The 14,013-nt window shown below is 56.0% G+C and overlaps 1 protein-coding gene across 3 annotated transcripts; it reads left to right on the top strand.

Annotated features, from left to right (window-relative positions):
* Positions 1-59: 59 nt before the first annotated feature.
* On the top strand, positions 60-9,220 carry FDXR (ferredoxin reductase). Of its 3 annotated transcripts, XM_066565723.1 has the most exons (12): positions 60-395; positions 487-584; positions 1,701-1,796; positions 2,989-3,111; positions 3,641-3,754; positions 4,266-4,367; positions 5,668-5,775; positions 5,964-6,048; positions 6,669-6,871; positions 7,180-7,351; positions 7,747-7,920; positions 8,603-9,220. In XM_066565723.1, the coding sequence occupies exons 1-12, from the start codon at positions 365-367 to the stop codon at positions 8,731-8,733; spliced, it is 1,437 nt and encodes a 478-aa protein (XP_066421820.1). In that variant the 5' UTR covers positions 60-364; the 3' UTR covers positions 8,734-9,220. The 3 variants fall into 3 exon arrangements, with proteins under 3 accessions (XP_066421820.1, XP_066421821.1, XP_066421822.1); XM_066565724.1 differs by lacking the exon at positions 4,266-4,367; XM_066565725.1 differs by lacking the exons at positions 3,641-3,754; positions 4,266-4,367.
* Positions 9,221-14,013: the final 4,793 nt, after the last annotated feature.

Raw genomic sequence — 14,013 nt, forward strand, 5'->3', positions numbered from 1 at the left:
AACGCGTGCCTGGGGGGAGCGGGCCCGGAGCGGGGCAGCCGGGGCCGAGGGAACCGCAGGAACCGCAGGAACCTCGCCCCGCAGGGCCCTGCTCCACCCCTGGGGCTGAGGGAACCGCGCCCCGCAGGCCCTGCTCCACCCCTGGGGCTGAGGGAACCGCGCCCCGCAGGGCCCTGCTCCACCCCCTGGGGCTGTGAGAGGCGCGGGGCTCCCGGGACCCCGGTGCTCGGGCTCGGAGTCTCGGTTCTGGGCTGTGCAGCCGTTCACACCCGCCGGCTCCGGCCCGGTCCTAAGCGCCAAGGCCGCTGTCCCTGAGCTCCCGGTGCGGTGCAGAACCCCGGCCCCGCTCTGCTCCGCTACGGCCATGGCCGGCGCGGGGGTCCGAGCCCCGCTGGGTGGGTGCCGGGCTCCGGGGAGGGGCCGTGCCGCCCCTGGCGGGTGCCAGCTCGGGTGGCTTCACGCCCTGCCTGTCGTTCTCCCCTGCAGGTCTGCGGCGGTGGCTGTCCTCGGCTGCCCCGGCGCCCCGGGTCTGCGTGGTGGGCAGCGGCCCCGCCGGCTTCTACACGGCTCAGCACATCCTCAAGGTACCGCGATGGGATCTGCCCGCGGGGGAGGCATCTCTGCCCTGCCTGCCTCTCAGCGGTTCTGGGGTGGTTTTGTGGGCTCCTGGCCCTGCTCCAGCCAGGTTGGTGTTGTTGGGAGGCTGCCTGGGGCTGCCCAGACCCCACCAAGTCCTTCTGGGCCTGGTTGGTTGCGGTCGGTACCACTGCTTTCATCCTTGCCTTGCCCCTGGGTCGTCCATTCAGGACTTAGGTTGATTGCTGTGAGTTCATCCCAAATGACTTTTCTAGAATCAAATAATCAGCAGGAATCTGCCTTGCTCAAAGCTGTTGTCACCCTGCAGGAATGACATTAACTGTGTGTTTGAAGTGGCTGTGTGGGACCTGCTCTCCTCCCTCCTCCCCCAGCAGAATTAAGACTCATGGGTGATGCTTTACCTTGAGTCTGCAAATTTCAGTGCTCTGGGCAGTCAGGTCTGTTGGGAAATGAGACCTGAACACAGAATTGGGCTACTGGCACCCTCCAGAGATACAGCAGCTTAACCCCATCATTAAACCATGCTGTGCTGTCTCTGGAATGTGTTGGAAAATAGCTGTTACTAAGCCTCAGGGATGAATTTCAGGGCTGCTTAATCTCGGAAGAGGCTGACTCAAAATACAAGATAACAAAAACCTTGCAGCCAAGGGTCTGTCTAAGGCTCTGACCCTGAGATGACTCAGCCGAGGCCATCTCAGGGCATGGGCATCTCTGTTGGGGACTGGGAGATGTCTGGCAAGTCCCCAGCACCCAGGGTGCTGTACTGGCTGCTTCCCAGCTGGCATGTGGGCTCTCTGATCAGCCCTCCAGGTACTGGATACCCACCAGGGTAGTGTGGAAAAGGAGCTCAGGACTGGGTAGGGAGATGGAGCCCCACAAGATGGACTTGATGGTGGTTGGGGCCACTCTGTGCTACATCTTGTGGTCTGAGCTGGCAGTAACAGGTGCAGCATCATCCTGCTCATGGAAAAGTCTGGAAGAGGCTGTGTCTGGCTTGCTGCAGCCCATCCTCCTGCCCTGTACTCCCCCAGCTGCAGATGAGTGTTGCTAGGCTGCTGTGACCTTTCTGTCCTCATCCTGGCTGTGACTTTCTCCTCCTGCAGCACCATGGTGGGGCCCTGGTGGACATCTACGAGAAGCTGCCCGTTCCCTTCGGGCTCGTCCGTTTTGGAGTGGCCCCAGACCACCCTGAGGTGAAGGTTGGTGCTGGCTCCCTGCCCTTGCCTGTGTGGTTGAGTGTGGTGACAGTGGTGGGTGCAGCTGAGGTGGTCACTGTCCTTCCTGGTGCCCCAGGCTCTCTGTGACATGGAGCTGTCAGGCCAGAGAGGTCCAGGTCTCCTCCTTGTCCATGCTAAGGCCAAGGATAGGTGACATGGGACACCTGGCATAAGGGCTCAGGAGAGCGGGCCACAACCAGGGGCTTGTGATGGGAAGTGCTGCTCCTGCTGCTGGTCAGCCTGGCCCAGAGCAAGGCCAAGGAGCAGAGATGGGTTTCTGTGTCTCTGGGCACATTGCTGCTGCTGTTTGCTCCTCAAGCAGTACCCATTCTGGGAACACACAGATCTCCTCATGGGGGCCGTGGAGTTGGGCTGTAGGGGCTCTCCTGGGCAAGGAAAAGTTAAACCAAGGATTTCCCAGCCATTTTCCTTTGCCTGGCAGTGAGTGGTACCCAGGAGTATCTGCTATATCTGAGCTGGAGTGGAGGTGGTTGGAAGGGTAAGACACAGGAGATCCAGAAATGGGAGATCCAGACACAGCAATATCTTGCAGTGGATTCCTCTAATCCCTGGAGATCCAAAGACCAAAATGCCTGGATGCCTTTGTGTGAGAGGGGAGGAATGGACGTGCTGCAGACACTGCCCCAGCTGTTGTGGTGGTGTCTGTCTGTCCCCAGGCTGAGTCCATCTGGGGCTGCAGGGCTGGGAGTGGTGGTTTTGCTGTGTAGCCCTGATCACTCAGAAGAAAAAGGCCTGGATGCCATCATGCCCTGCATCCTCTCTCGAGGAAGGGGCTTTCAGGAAGAGTTGAGATGAGATGCCAGTAGAGGGGACCAGGTGGGCTCTGCAAACCTCACTTTTGGGAAGGAGTTTTCCCCCGCAGTGGGGTTTATTCTGAGGGGCTGAATGTACTAGGAAGGTCCTGTCCTCCCTAGGTGGGTGCAAAATATGGATTTTCCTTTCACAAAGGGTGGTGGAGAGAGTGCCAAGTCACACCTGTGCTTATCTCCCTGTGAGTTATCTCTGGCTGTTGGTAGATAAGAGTCTCAGAAGAACTTGATTGGGATGAGGCGGTGAAGATCTCAAGGCTGGAGGGGACAGGCGCAGGGATCTCCTATCAGCAGCAGCCTTGGCCCTGGCTGTGGCTGTAGCTGTGGCTCTGTGCTCTCTGCAGAACGTGACCAACACCTTCACACAGACGGCGCGCTCGGGGCGCTGCGGCTTCTACGGGAACGTCACCGTGGGAAGGGACGTGACAGTGCCGGAGCTGCAGCAGGCGTATCACGCCGTGGTACTGGTGGGTACCAAAACCTTAGTGCCCCACGAGTCCTGGGAAAGGTCTGCAGGGTTATTCTCTACTAGCATCTTGGGAAGAGTGTTTGGGTGAGGTGTTTCTGGGTGCCTTGTTACCATGGAAAACTCTTCCCAGCCTTGGGACAGCTCAGATGCTCCCAGGTTTGTCCAAAGCCCTTGCAGGGGGCATGTGCTGGAGCATGGCATCAAGTGCAGGTCTCTGAAAGTTCTCCCTGTGCTAGCCAGTGCTTATTTTAGCCTGCCATGGATTTGTCCTTGCTGATCAGTCCTCAGCTTGTCATGCTCTGCCTTGGACCAAGGATGTAGAATTTGGCTCTGGAGCCCAGGATGATGAGGTAGATGAAGCCCCTGTGCCTGGACTGTGTTTAGCCCTTACACTGAGTAGCTCAGCCTTTGGGAGGGGATATCACAGCTGTGCAGTGACCCTGGCAGCAGCTGGAAGGGGAGATTTGTGTTTTGGTGTCAAATCCTGCACATAGTGACATCTCTGACTGTGCCTGCTGCCTCCTCAGAGTTATGGTGCTGAAGACAACCGGGTCCTGGGGATCCCAGGGGAGAACCTCCCTGGTGTTTACTCAGCCCGAGCCTTTGTGGGCTGGTACAACGGGCTGCCCGAGAACCAGGATGTGAGTATGGCCCTGTGCTCCCCTGCCCTTCCTCCCGTCCTTCTTTCCATCCCAATACAGGCATTCAGCTCCAGATTAAGTCCTGAAAGGCCTGCAATTGGAAAAGATTAGCAGAAGCCATGTTAAATCCTTCTTAGATGGTAGAAATGTGAACAATTTGCACATCAGTGAGAGTGGATTAGCTGGCTGTCCACGTTGGCAGCACATTTTGGCAGGGCCAGATGGGAGCCTGTAGGGGTGATGCTCTGCTTCCTGAGGAGGCTTTTTGGCCAAAACAGCTCCTGCTCCCAGGAGGGCAGGAAAGGTAGGAGGGGGGATCATCTGGGGTGCCTGGAGCAGCTGTGTTGCCGTGTCTGCTTGGGGAGGAGGCTGGTGTGGAGTTTCCCAAGCTGCACCACCTCTTTTTGGGGCAGAGCAGGGTAGAAGGGAATTTGGGTGGTAGGAGCGTGTCTAAAGGGCTGGACATTGTGGAGGCCATATGGATTCATCACAGCTGAGTCTCTCCCCACAGCTAAAGCCTGACCTGAGCTGTGAGACAGCGCTGATTCTGGGTCATGGCAATGTGGCACTGGACATTGCCCGCATCCTGCTGTCCCCACTGCAGCTCCTCAGGGTGAGTGATGGCTGCTCTGCCCCATGAGGGCAGCCCACGCCCTAGATTCCCTCCCTGCTGGGTGGCTGCTGGCTCCCACCCATCTCAGATAAAACCTCAAACTCCTCTGTCTTGGGGTGTTTCCCTGGGGAAGGCTGCTGCCTGTCGGGTGCACCCATGGATTCACAGTCTGTAGGGAGTGATCCAAGGCTGTGGCCATGACTTGGGTGATGCTGCAGAGGCCTCTGGATTGCTCTGCTGGCATCCAAAAAGTTGGAAATTGAGCATTATCTATGAGAAGCAAAAGAGGAGCCACTTTCTCTTCTTCTGCCACCAAACCAGAAACTTCTGTTGGGGTTTATCTTTTTCTGCTGGAGCTGAGGGCAGCAGCCTGGTTTCAGCTGGTGGCACTGGGCAGACTGGTGGACCTCATCCCTATAGACAGCTGGGAGCTGGTGTGCACCAGCTGCTCCATACAGCTGTTGCCCCAGATGTTGGCAGGAAAGGCTTTCCCTCTGGGAGAAACGCCACGAGGTTTGTTACAGCTGTGCAGCACCTTCCTATATTAATATCTAAATTAAATTATAAAAGCCCCCAAACTTGGGGGCACTGCCAAGCAGTGACTTAAACCAGCTTGGGAGCAGTGCTGCAAAAGACATGGCACTGGTATGAGTGCCAGGGTGGGCAGGTAGTTCCTGACAGGAATATTGATCTGGAATGGTTTATCCTGGTGACCTTGTGTCTCTCCCATCGTGTTTTCTCTGGAAAAGATCTTGCAGTCTAGATAAGCAGACAAGATTGAAACAGGATTTTAAGCAGACATAATTGAAACCAGCACAGGATTTCTGTGAGGTGCCAATGCCAGGCTGAGGCCTGGCCGTGCTTGTGCTTGTGCTGGAGCTGCCTGGGGCAGGCAGGTGGTGATTTGAGCTGTGGTTTGCAGCAGGTTTCATCCAGAGGCTGTATATCCTGAGCTGGGAATTTCCCCAGCAGCATCTGCAGGCACCTCAGAATGGAGCTCACTGAAGGCTTTGCTCCGTTAGCCCCAAGGTGAACCTGCTGGGTGGATCCCCCGAGGCAGTCACGGGGTGCTGGCTCGTTACCTCTGGTGCATTATGGCCTCGGAAAGAACATTCAGTGATGAGGGACCAGCTGTGCAAATAGCTCTGTGCAAAGGGAGATGACTTCTTTCCCGTCCTCGCCTGGGCTCTCTGCATGCACAGCCAGCTTTTCTGCTGATTTTTCACCTTCAGAGGCTGTGCCTTCCTCCCAGCTCCCTCCAGATCTGCCCTCATCCCACACTGCTGTCTCTGTTTTGCAGAAGACAGACATCACTGACAGCTCCCTGGCAGCTCTTGCCTGCAGCAAGGTGAAGCGTGTCTGGCTGGTTGGGAGGAGGGGACCTCTCCAAGTCGCTTTCACCATCAAGGTGAGGCTGGAGGTGCTGCTCTTTCCCAGAGTTGAGCCCCAAACTGCCTGTCCCTGGTTGGGAGAGGTGGTTTGGGGCTGAGTGTGGATCCCAGGCATCCTCCTTCCTGCACCCATTTCCTGGCTCCTAGGGGTTTGGGGCTGTCCTCTCTCTGCTGGAGGTTACATTTTCCGGCCCACAATTCCCAGGAGCTGCGGGAGATGATAAACCTGCCTGGTGCCAGAGCTGTCCTGGACCCTGCTGACTTCAAAGGCCTCGAAAGTGCTGTCAAAGGTGAGGGACGTGTGCCATGCTTCTCCAGACAGGGACTCACCTTGGCAGGTGAGCAACCAAGAGTGATCTGCAGGTGCCCAGAGTGTACATCAGAGAAAGTCTTGTCCTGTACTTAATGCCTGGCTCATGAAGCCTGTTACCATGGTGTGTCATGTCCTCAGAGTGCCAGGAGGCACCAAGACAAGGGAACATTGTGTATCTCTGTTTGTGCTGCCACTTAGTGCTTACACTCTTGAGTGATGAGGGCAGGAGGCTCAGGAGGGCTGAGGAAACCTTGCAGGGGAGATCCCAAGGCTGTTGATTTAAGAGCTTCCTGAAGACCTGAAAAGAAAACACTGAGTTCAAGGGTGTCCAGAGACCTGCTCTTCTCCACGGGCTGCTGCCTCCAAGCACCAGCAAGACAGGAAATTGCAGACTTTGATTTGTGTGTCCCACTGGCCTCAAGCCTCAGGAGGTCCCCTGGTCACTTTTGACTTGCAGTTTGTCATCTCAAAGGTGTCAGGCTCCCACCAACATGACAGACTCACATACTGACACTGCCCTGACATGGCCTTGGCCCAGTGCTGTGTCTCAAGGGGCTTTTGCTGATTCCTGTTGTGAAGATTTCTCTCTTTTCCTAGATGCTTCCAGACCCAGGAAGCGACTGACTGAGCTGATGATCAAAACAGCCCTGGAGAAGCCAGTGGAGATGCAGGCAGCAGCAGCAGGGGCAGCAGCCCCCCGGGAGTGGGGGCTGAAGTTCCAGCGCAGCCCCCAGGAAGTGCTGCCCAGTGCTGATGGGAGGAGGGCGAGGGGCGTCCGCATGGCCCTGACCCGCCTGGAGGTACCGGGGGGCTGGTGACCCTGGGGGGCTGAGGTGGAGCAGGACACATCCATCCCTTGGGAATCTCCCCAAAGGCACTTCTCTGTTTCCTGTCTGTCAGGAGTGGCCTCTGGCAGGCTCTTAGGGAATCTGGTACCTAAAGCTTCTGGTACCACACAGAGTTTTCCAAAGGGAGCTCTTTCCCTGATGCTGCTGCAGAATGGCCTTTAGCAAATGCCCAGGGGTCAAAGGTCCCAAAGGAGACTGGAGGGGGCTGTTGCTCTGCAGTGGTGACTGTGGTGGTCAGCAGCCTTTCCTCCCTCTCTCAGGGCTCAGGTGACTCTGCCAAAGCCATTCCCACTGGAGATGTGGAGGAGCTGGAGTGTGGGCTGGTGCTCAGCAGCATTGGCTACCGGAGCCTGCCGCTGGACCCGGCCGTGCCCTTTGACAGCCAGCGCGGGGTCATCCCCAACAGTTCGGGCAGAGTGGAGGGTGTCCCAGGTCTGTAGCCACAGGGATTTGCATGGGACACGCTGAGCACAGCTGCTGGGCTGGGGGCTTTGGGGTGGGAAGTTCATTCACCAAGGGCATGGGTATTGCACACCTTGGAGAATGGGAACTGAGGGCATGAGCTGCCTCTATCAGGGGTTAAGAGCTGGCCAGTCTCCATCTTTCTAGGGTTGTCTGGTTTAGCACAGGGGTTTTACTGCGTCCTGTTACTAAAATGACACAGCCCATGCAGCTGCTTTGTGCTGATCTGTAGGTACACAAACTCCTGCCACAGCACTGTTTGTCTGTTCACATCACCAAGGTGGGGAAGAGGGCAAGGACTTGGAGCCAGAAGGGTCCAAGGCCACATGCTGACTTGAGCCTGGCTGCTCCATGTGCCCCTGCAGGTCTGTATTGCAGCGGGTGGGTGAAGAGAGGACCCACAGGCGTGATCATCACCACCATGAACGACAGCTTTGACACTGCCCAGTCTCTGCTGGAGGATCTCCAGGGGGGTGTGCTGGATATATCCCCTTCCAGAGAAGGCTTTGGGCTTGTGGAGAGCATCCTGCACAGCCGAGGTCAGTGCGAGGGTTGGTAGCAGCCAGCAGGAAGGATCAACGCAGCCAAACTCCTTCTGGATCTGTGAGGGAGCAGAGTCCAAACCATGGGAATGGATTATTCTGCTGTTTTGATGTTCCAAAGCCCAGGGAGAACAGGGCTTGAATTCTCTCAAATATCTGTGTCATTGCTAAGGTTAATGACCACTTTCTGGGAAGGGCCAATAAAAGCAGCACAGACCTTGGGTAAAATGTCAGTGTCAGCTGCCGAGACAGTGAGCTATTGCTGTTGAGTGGTTTTCCTAGTAATCCTTCCAAGCAAGTTAGGGGAAAGATTAAAATGCCCAGGAGAGTAATTTGCTGTAGCTGTGTTTAAAGACATTCAATTAAAGTGTGTGTGTGTGTTTTGCCTCTTAAACTGTCTGAGGTTTAACAGTGAACTCGAAGCATTTTGTCCCCTGAGGTGGTTTGTGCTCGCTGTTGTTACGGCTCACAAAGGTCTGACTGATCCGAGCCGACTGGAACCTGCCACCCCTCTCCTTCTGGCGTTAGGAATTATTTCTCTTTTGCGAGACTGAGCTCTGACACCATGTCGGAAAAGGGCAGCTTTGCTGCCACATCAGGGCCCTGCCAATGGTGAGGTGAGGCTGAACTTGTTCTTACTTGGTTAAGTTCTCTCTCCTGTCTCTCACTATCACCTCAGGGGTCCGTCCCGTTTCCTTCTCGGACTGGGAGAAGATTGATGCTGCTGAAGTGGCGAGAGGCAAAGCTGCTGGCAAACCCCGGGAGAAGATCGTGGATCCTGTGGAGATGCTGCGGATCATTGGTCACTAAGGCAGCAGTGGTGGGACCATGGCACTGCCCCAGTGGTACCATCCTGGGGCAACACCAGTGGGTCATGAGCAGAGCCTGGAGCACAGGGCTTCTGTCTGGGGCTGGTGGTGGCTCTGGAGGGGTGTGTGACACTGGGGCCTCTCTGGTAATAATGAACTCTGGGTTCCCAAAGTCTCAAGACCTGAGGCTGTTGGCTGGCCCCACATCCCTGCAACCAGCTACCATTCCTGGGGGTGATTCTTGTCTGTCTTTGAAGCATTAATGAATCATGCAGTGCAGGTGAAGGGAGGTGTGTGTGCACCTGGGGAACTCCTGACCAGCCACTCTCTCAGAGCAAGTCACATGGAGAGGTTTCCCTGTGTCTTGCTGCCTCCCCTTGAAGCCACAAGCCAAATGGGTTTGTTGCCTTGTCATTCATGCCAGAGCAGGCATCTTTTAATAATGATTTTTTTTTAAAAATAAACCCTTCCAGGGAAGCCAAAATGGACCTACAACTTGAGTCTGGGTTCTTTGTCTGCCACTGCCTTGACCTCGGAGCAACCCCCAAAGTGCTGCAGCTCCTGCAATGTCCCAAGGCAAGGCAGCTCTGGGTGCTCTCCACTTGTGAGCTCTACACAAGTAGAAAAGGGCATTAATTTGCTTTCTCCTTCCCACAGTTAATTTGCCTTCTGCTTCCCACAGTCTGTCCTACGGGGTAGATTGGGATAACAAGCATGTAATTGCCTTGTTCAGGATCATGAGGGAACCTGTGTCCATTGGTACCTGCCAGTGCTGACTGGTGCAAGCAGTGCCTTGAGCTCTTTCTCTCCTTTCACTGGTGGGGTTGTTGTTTTTTTTTTTTTTTTTGGTCTGTGTGTTTTGAAGCTTATTAAATGCTTCTCTTAGCCCAGATTGCCTACGGTGACGGTGTCAGGTTTTAAGCCAGATTACAAGCCGTGAGCTGTAATCTCCTTTTATCCCTGGCGCAGGGGCAGCGTCAGCGGGGCCCCTTCCCTGGCTGTCCCCAACCCCCCCGTGCTCCTGCCAGAGCACTGCAGGATTGCAACCCCTCCTTCCTGGCCTGTGGAAATTGTGACAGTGGCAGTGGCTCTATGATGGAGGCAGAGGAGTGATCGAGCCAGGGCAACCTCCACCTCAGCCCAGCCCTCTCATGGCAGAGGACTTGCCCACAGGGCCCTGTTCTCTCACCTCATCTCTGACTCAACTCAAGGAAGGGAGATCTCTGACTTCTCCCTATTTTTCCCTTTTTCTCTCCCATACTTTTCTATTTAAATCTCATTTGAAAGCTCATTAAGAAACTCAGGAAATGTGATAATGGGAACTCGTACTCAAACGAGCAATAAAGCTTTTGTGGAACAGCTGTTTGTGTGATGTGGCTCTCCTTACGTCTCGTGGCTGATGCAGTCCTAATGCTGAACTCTCGAGCAGGAGATTACATCAGTGCTGGGTTCCGAAGTGAATCAGAGCTTTGGGAAGGGGGAGGGAGGCGAGGGGGGCTGCACCTACCACAGGGAGCAGCAGTTCAGCTTGGCAGCCTAGCCAGGAATGTGACAGGCAAGGGGTTGTTGTGGCTGCATCAAATCTTAAGGTTTTGGGAAGAGAGGAGACAGATCCTCCCCAGGATTTTCTTCCACATTGCCTTGAATGTTGATGCCAGGGTGCATTTGTAGCGGTGGAAAAGGCCACTGTGCTCATGCTGAGCCTGGCACGTGGCTGTTCCCAAACTGAGGATGCTTCAGGGTAGTTTTTGGGCTGTGGTAACAGATTAACAGGAGTGTCTGTCCTTGATGAGCTCAGTGACTTTGCTCAACCCTGAACTTGGCCAAGGCCCTGGGGTTAATGCTGGTCTGTGGGAAAACCATGGGATGATGAAGGTCAGTGAAGGGCAGGGACAGGGGACTGAGCCTCATGGGCAGAGGGAGGATGGCTACAATCATGTAAATTTTTATTCAATGCTTCCAGCTCCCTTTCCTCTTCTGCCTACGAGCCCAAGCCCCAGCCCTGTGTCCAGGTTTCTTCTGCCTCTCCATCGCTGTCGCCGCCCTCCATCCTCCTCAGGGCACGGGGATGCATCCCGCTCCGGAAGGTCCTTGTCCCCGCTCCGGGAAGGTCCCTGTCCCCGCCGCCGCGTCGTTAGGTGGCGCTGGGAGCCCGCACCGGGGAGCGGAGGGGATGGGGGGGACCTGGCACCCCCGGGCCAGGGCTCCCCGGGCAGCCTGGGGCACCCCTGCAGGCTCCCGCTCGCATTCGGGCTCTGCTTTTAGGCATGAGTAACCTTGTGTTTGCCCCTGGTGTGTCCCCACCGCGGAGGTGCAAGAGGGCAGCCTGGCCAGGCAGCCGTCCCCTCACCCTCTGCTCTCCTGAGCTGCCACAGCAGCAGCTCCAAGGCCATTTTCTGATGTAGGTGAGGAGCTGGAAAGGCGATGCTGTGAGTGACACCCGTCTGCTTTTGGAAAGAGGCCTGAAACACTGGAAGTCGTCGCTGCCAGCTCTGCATGTGGATTGCCCTGCTTGGATGAATTATGGCTCAGCTTAGCTTTAATGAGGCTGCACAAAGCTGCTGGAGGTCAGCATGTGGTAAGCGATGGCCTGGAGAGTGGCTGGACACGGCTCCCTGCTCTTACTTCCCTCCCTGTCTCCTGTGTCCTTCTCTGCAAGGCAGCCAGGCTGGCTGTGGGGCCGAGCTTGTCACACTGTGGGGTGGTGGCATGGTTCCATTTGGGTCTTTGCAACTTCCTCTTGCAGCTTTGCACTGCCCTGCCTCAGTTTCCCTGTCTGAAGATGTCCAGGCAAGATCTTCAGGCTCGTGGGCTGCCTGTGGGCTCCTGTCTTGGAGTAGCAGGTCTGGCACATCCCAGAAGCTCCTGTTGATGCTTCATTTTCCAGCCACTCCCAGAAGACAAGTGCAGATCTCTCACTGCCTTTGCTAGTTGACTGCCTGCTGAAGTTGCCCTCTTCCAATGAGTATTTAGAGCCCACAAAGCAGGAGGTTTCCTGCACTCTGGAATAAGGGAAAAACCAGCTGGAGTTGGATCTCTGGCCTGGCACTGAGGAGCTGTGTTGATATTTAAAAGCCAGCTCACGCGACCAGAAGAATGGTTGAAAAGGCTTTTCCCCAGCGTGTCTAATACTCGATTTTCCAGCCCCATGCCCGTGGCGCAGGGGCGGCGGCCAGCCCAGCGCCGGCCCCTCGCCGCAGGAATCGCTGAACTGCGGCACCCGGAGCCCGGCGAGCCCGTCTGCGCCGGGGCCTCGCCGGGAACAGATGGCTCCGGAGAGTGCTGACTTCAGCGCCTTGGCTGAGCACAGCTCCGGCCCTGCCTTAACCCACCCTCACTTGCTCTCCCGGGCACATCCCTCATGCGCTCTTCCCCTCCAGATCCATCCCCAGCCCTGGGCGGGGATGGAGAACACGTTGGCATAGCAGGCTCTGGGGTCATTGGAGTGGGATACCAGCCCATTGTGCCCAGGAAGCCACTTCACTCAAGGGACAACATCATCCCTTCTCCCAGAGGACCCCAAGCACGTCCTTGACTCCAGACCCACCACAGGCTTCATGGTTTTCCTGCCCAGTCTTACAGATCCAGCCTTGCTTTGCTTGTTGTTGAAGGGTTGTGCAGGGTCACGTAGTGGTGCTGCAAGTCCAGATGTTTTCCTTCTGCTTAGGATGAATGACTTTGGAAATTGGGACTGCATGAGCCCATTTCTCAAGGTCAAGAGAGGAGCAGAGGTGTAGGAGATGCAAACTCCAAGCAGCTGTTTCCAGGAGTTATTTAGGGATACGACAGCGGCAGATAAAGTTGTTGGCGGGTGATGGCTGGTTACACCCCAGAAACTGATTTCCTTCCTTCCTGGGAAATTTCCATTTCCAACAGCTTTGTCTGCCTCATCCCCAACCTCTGGGGCAGCCCTGCAGGCACGTGCCACCCCAGGGGGAGGAATTAACCCTGCAGGGATAAAACCATCCATGTTTATTTTTGCTCCCTTAATTACTGTGAGGGTAGGACATGGTGGCAGCAGAGCTGTGCCAGATTGGAGCTGCACCAGACCTGTGCCAGGCACACACCATGCATAGCACCATCCCCGTGCCTTCTGTCCCACCTTTCTCCTTGCTCCACTCTCTGCCTTGATTGCTTTTATGGCTGCTGGGATCCAAGATATCAGCCAGTTCTGTGTGATTATTTAAGCAGTGGAGCCCTGAATTCTCTGGGGGATGGAGCAGACAGGGGAGATGGGGAAGGAGGGGTGGCCGTGTCAGCTCAAGGTGGCACAGCGTGGGGGAAAGATGATCTACACCTGTGTTTTACATCTGAAGTGAGACCCAACAGGAGAGGGACAGGAATAGGAGCACCTGGGCTCAGACCTTCTTAAGTTTTGGCCGGAGTTCTTGGGAAGGAGAAGTTGGCAGCCAACAGGAAGGACTGAGATGGATGCAGGACCAGGATGAGTGCAGGGCAGGGAATGGGTGTAGGTCCATGGCCAAATCCCATGTGTCACAAGTGTCACCTGCAAGACTCAGCTCTGGCAGAGGGACCTGTGGGCTCTGATGTCAGATGCCATTAGTGGGGTGCAATTGCTTGTGGGGACAGCCCGAGAGGGCTGTGTCACCCAAATGCCCCCCTATATTTGCAGGGGCATCTCTGGCTTTGTGCTGGCAGTGCACAGATGCAGGTCCTCTCCTTCCCCAAGTACTGGTCTAGGATGCACATGGATTAGAAACCTTACACTGACTCTCCCAGGAACAGGAGGCTGATGCTGGGGTTTGCCTCACAGAGCTGGAGATACCAAAGCCTTGGTGTGCTGCTCTCCTGGCTGGGGTGGGTGCTTTGAGTGAGTCTGGGGTGCAGGTTTATGCTGGAGGTGGGGGTTCCCAGGAGCTCTGCAAGGCTGGAGTTCTGGGGGAACCAGAATGGAGGGGGCTGGGGCAGGATGCAGGGCTTTACTCAAGTTTAGGGTGCGAGATGCCAGTGGGGCTGCAGTGGGCTCTGAGGAGTCTGCATGGAGCCCAGGGCACTTCTTTGACTGGTGTTGGCCTAGATGGGCCAGTGCAAACCTGGGCAAACATCAGATTCCCAACATGAGCCTTCCACACTCTCCTTGCTCCCCTGGCCTGGCTGCCAGCGAGCTCTTCCCTGCAGGAGGTGGCTGCACACCAGGAGCTGTCAGAGCACCATGCCTTGCATTTATCAACCTGCTTACAGAGCCTCCTGCAAGAGGAGATGCCAGGGAAAGGTAACGAGGCGATGGAGAAGCTGGCTGAGCTCCCTTTTGCTGGGACTG

Source organism: Molothrus aeneus, chromosome 25 (assembly GCF_037042795.1).
Source record: "Molothrus aeneus isolate 106 chromosome 25, BPBGC_Maene_1.0, whole genome shotgun sequence".
Taxonomy (NCBI): Eukaryota; Metazoa; Chordata; class Aves; order Passeriformes; family Icteridae; genus Molothrus; species Molothrus aeneus.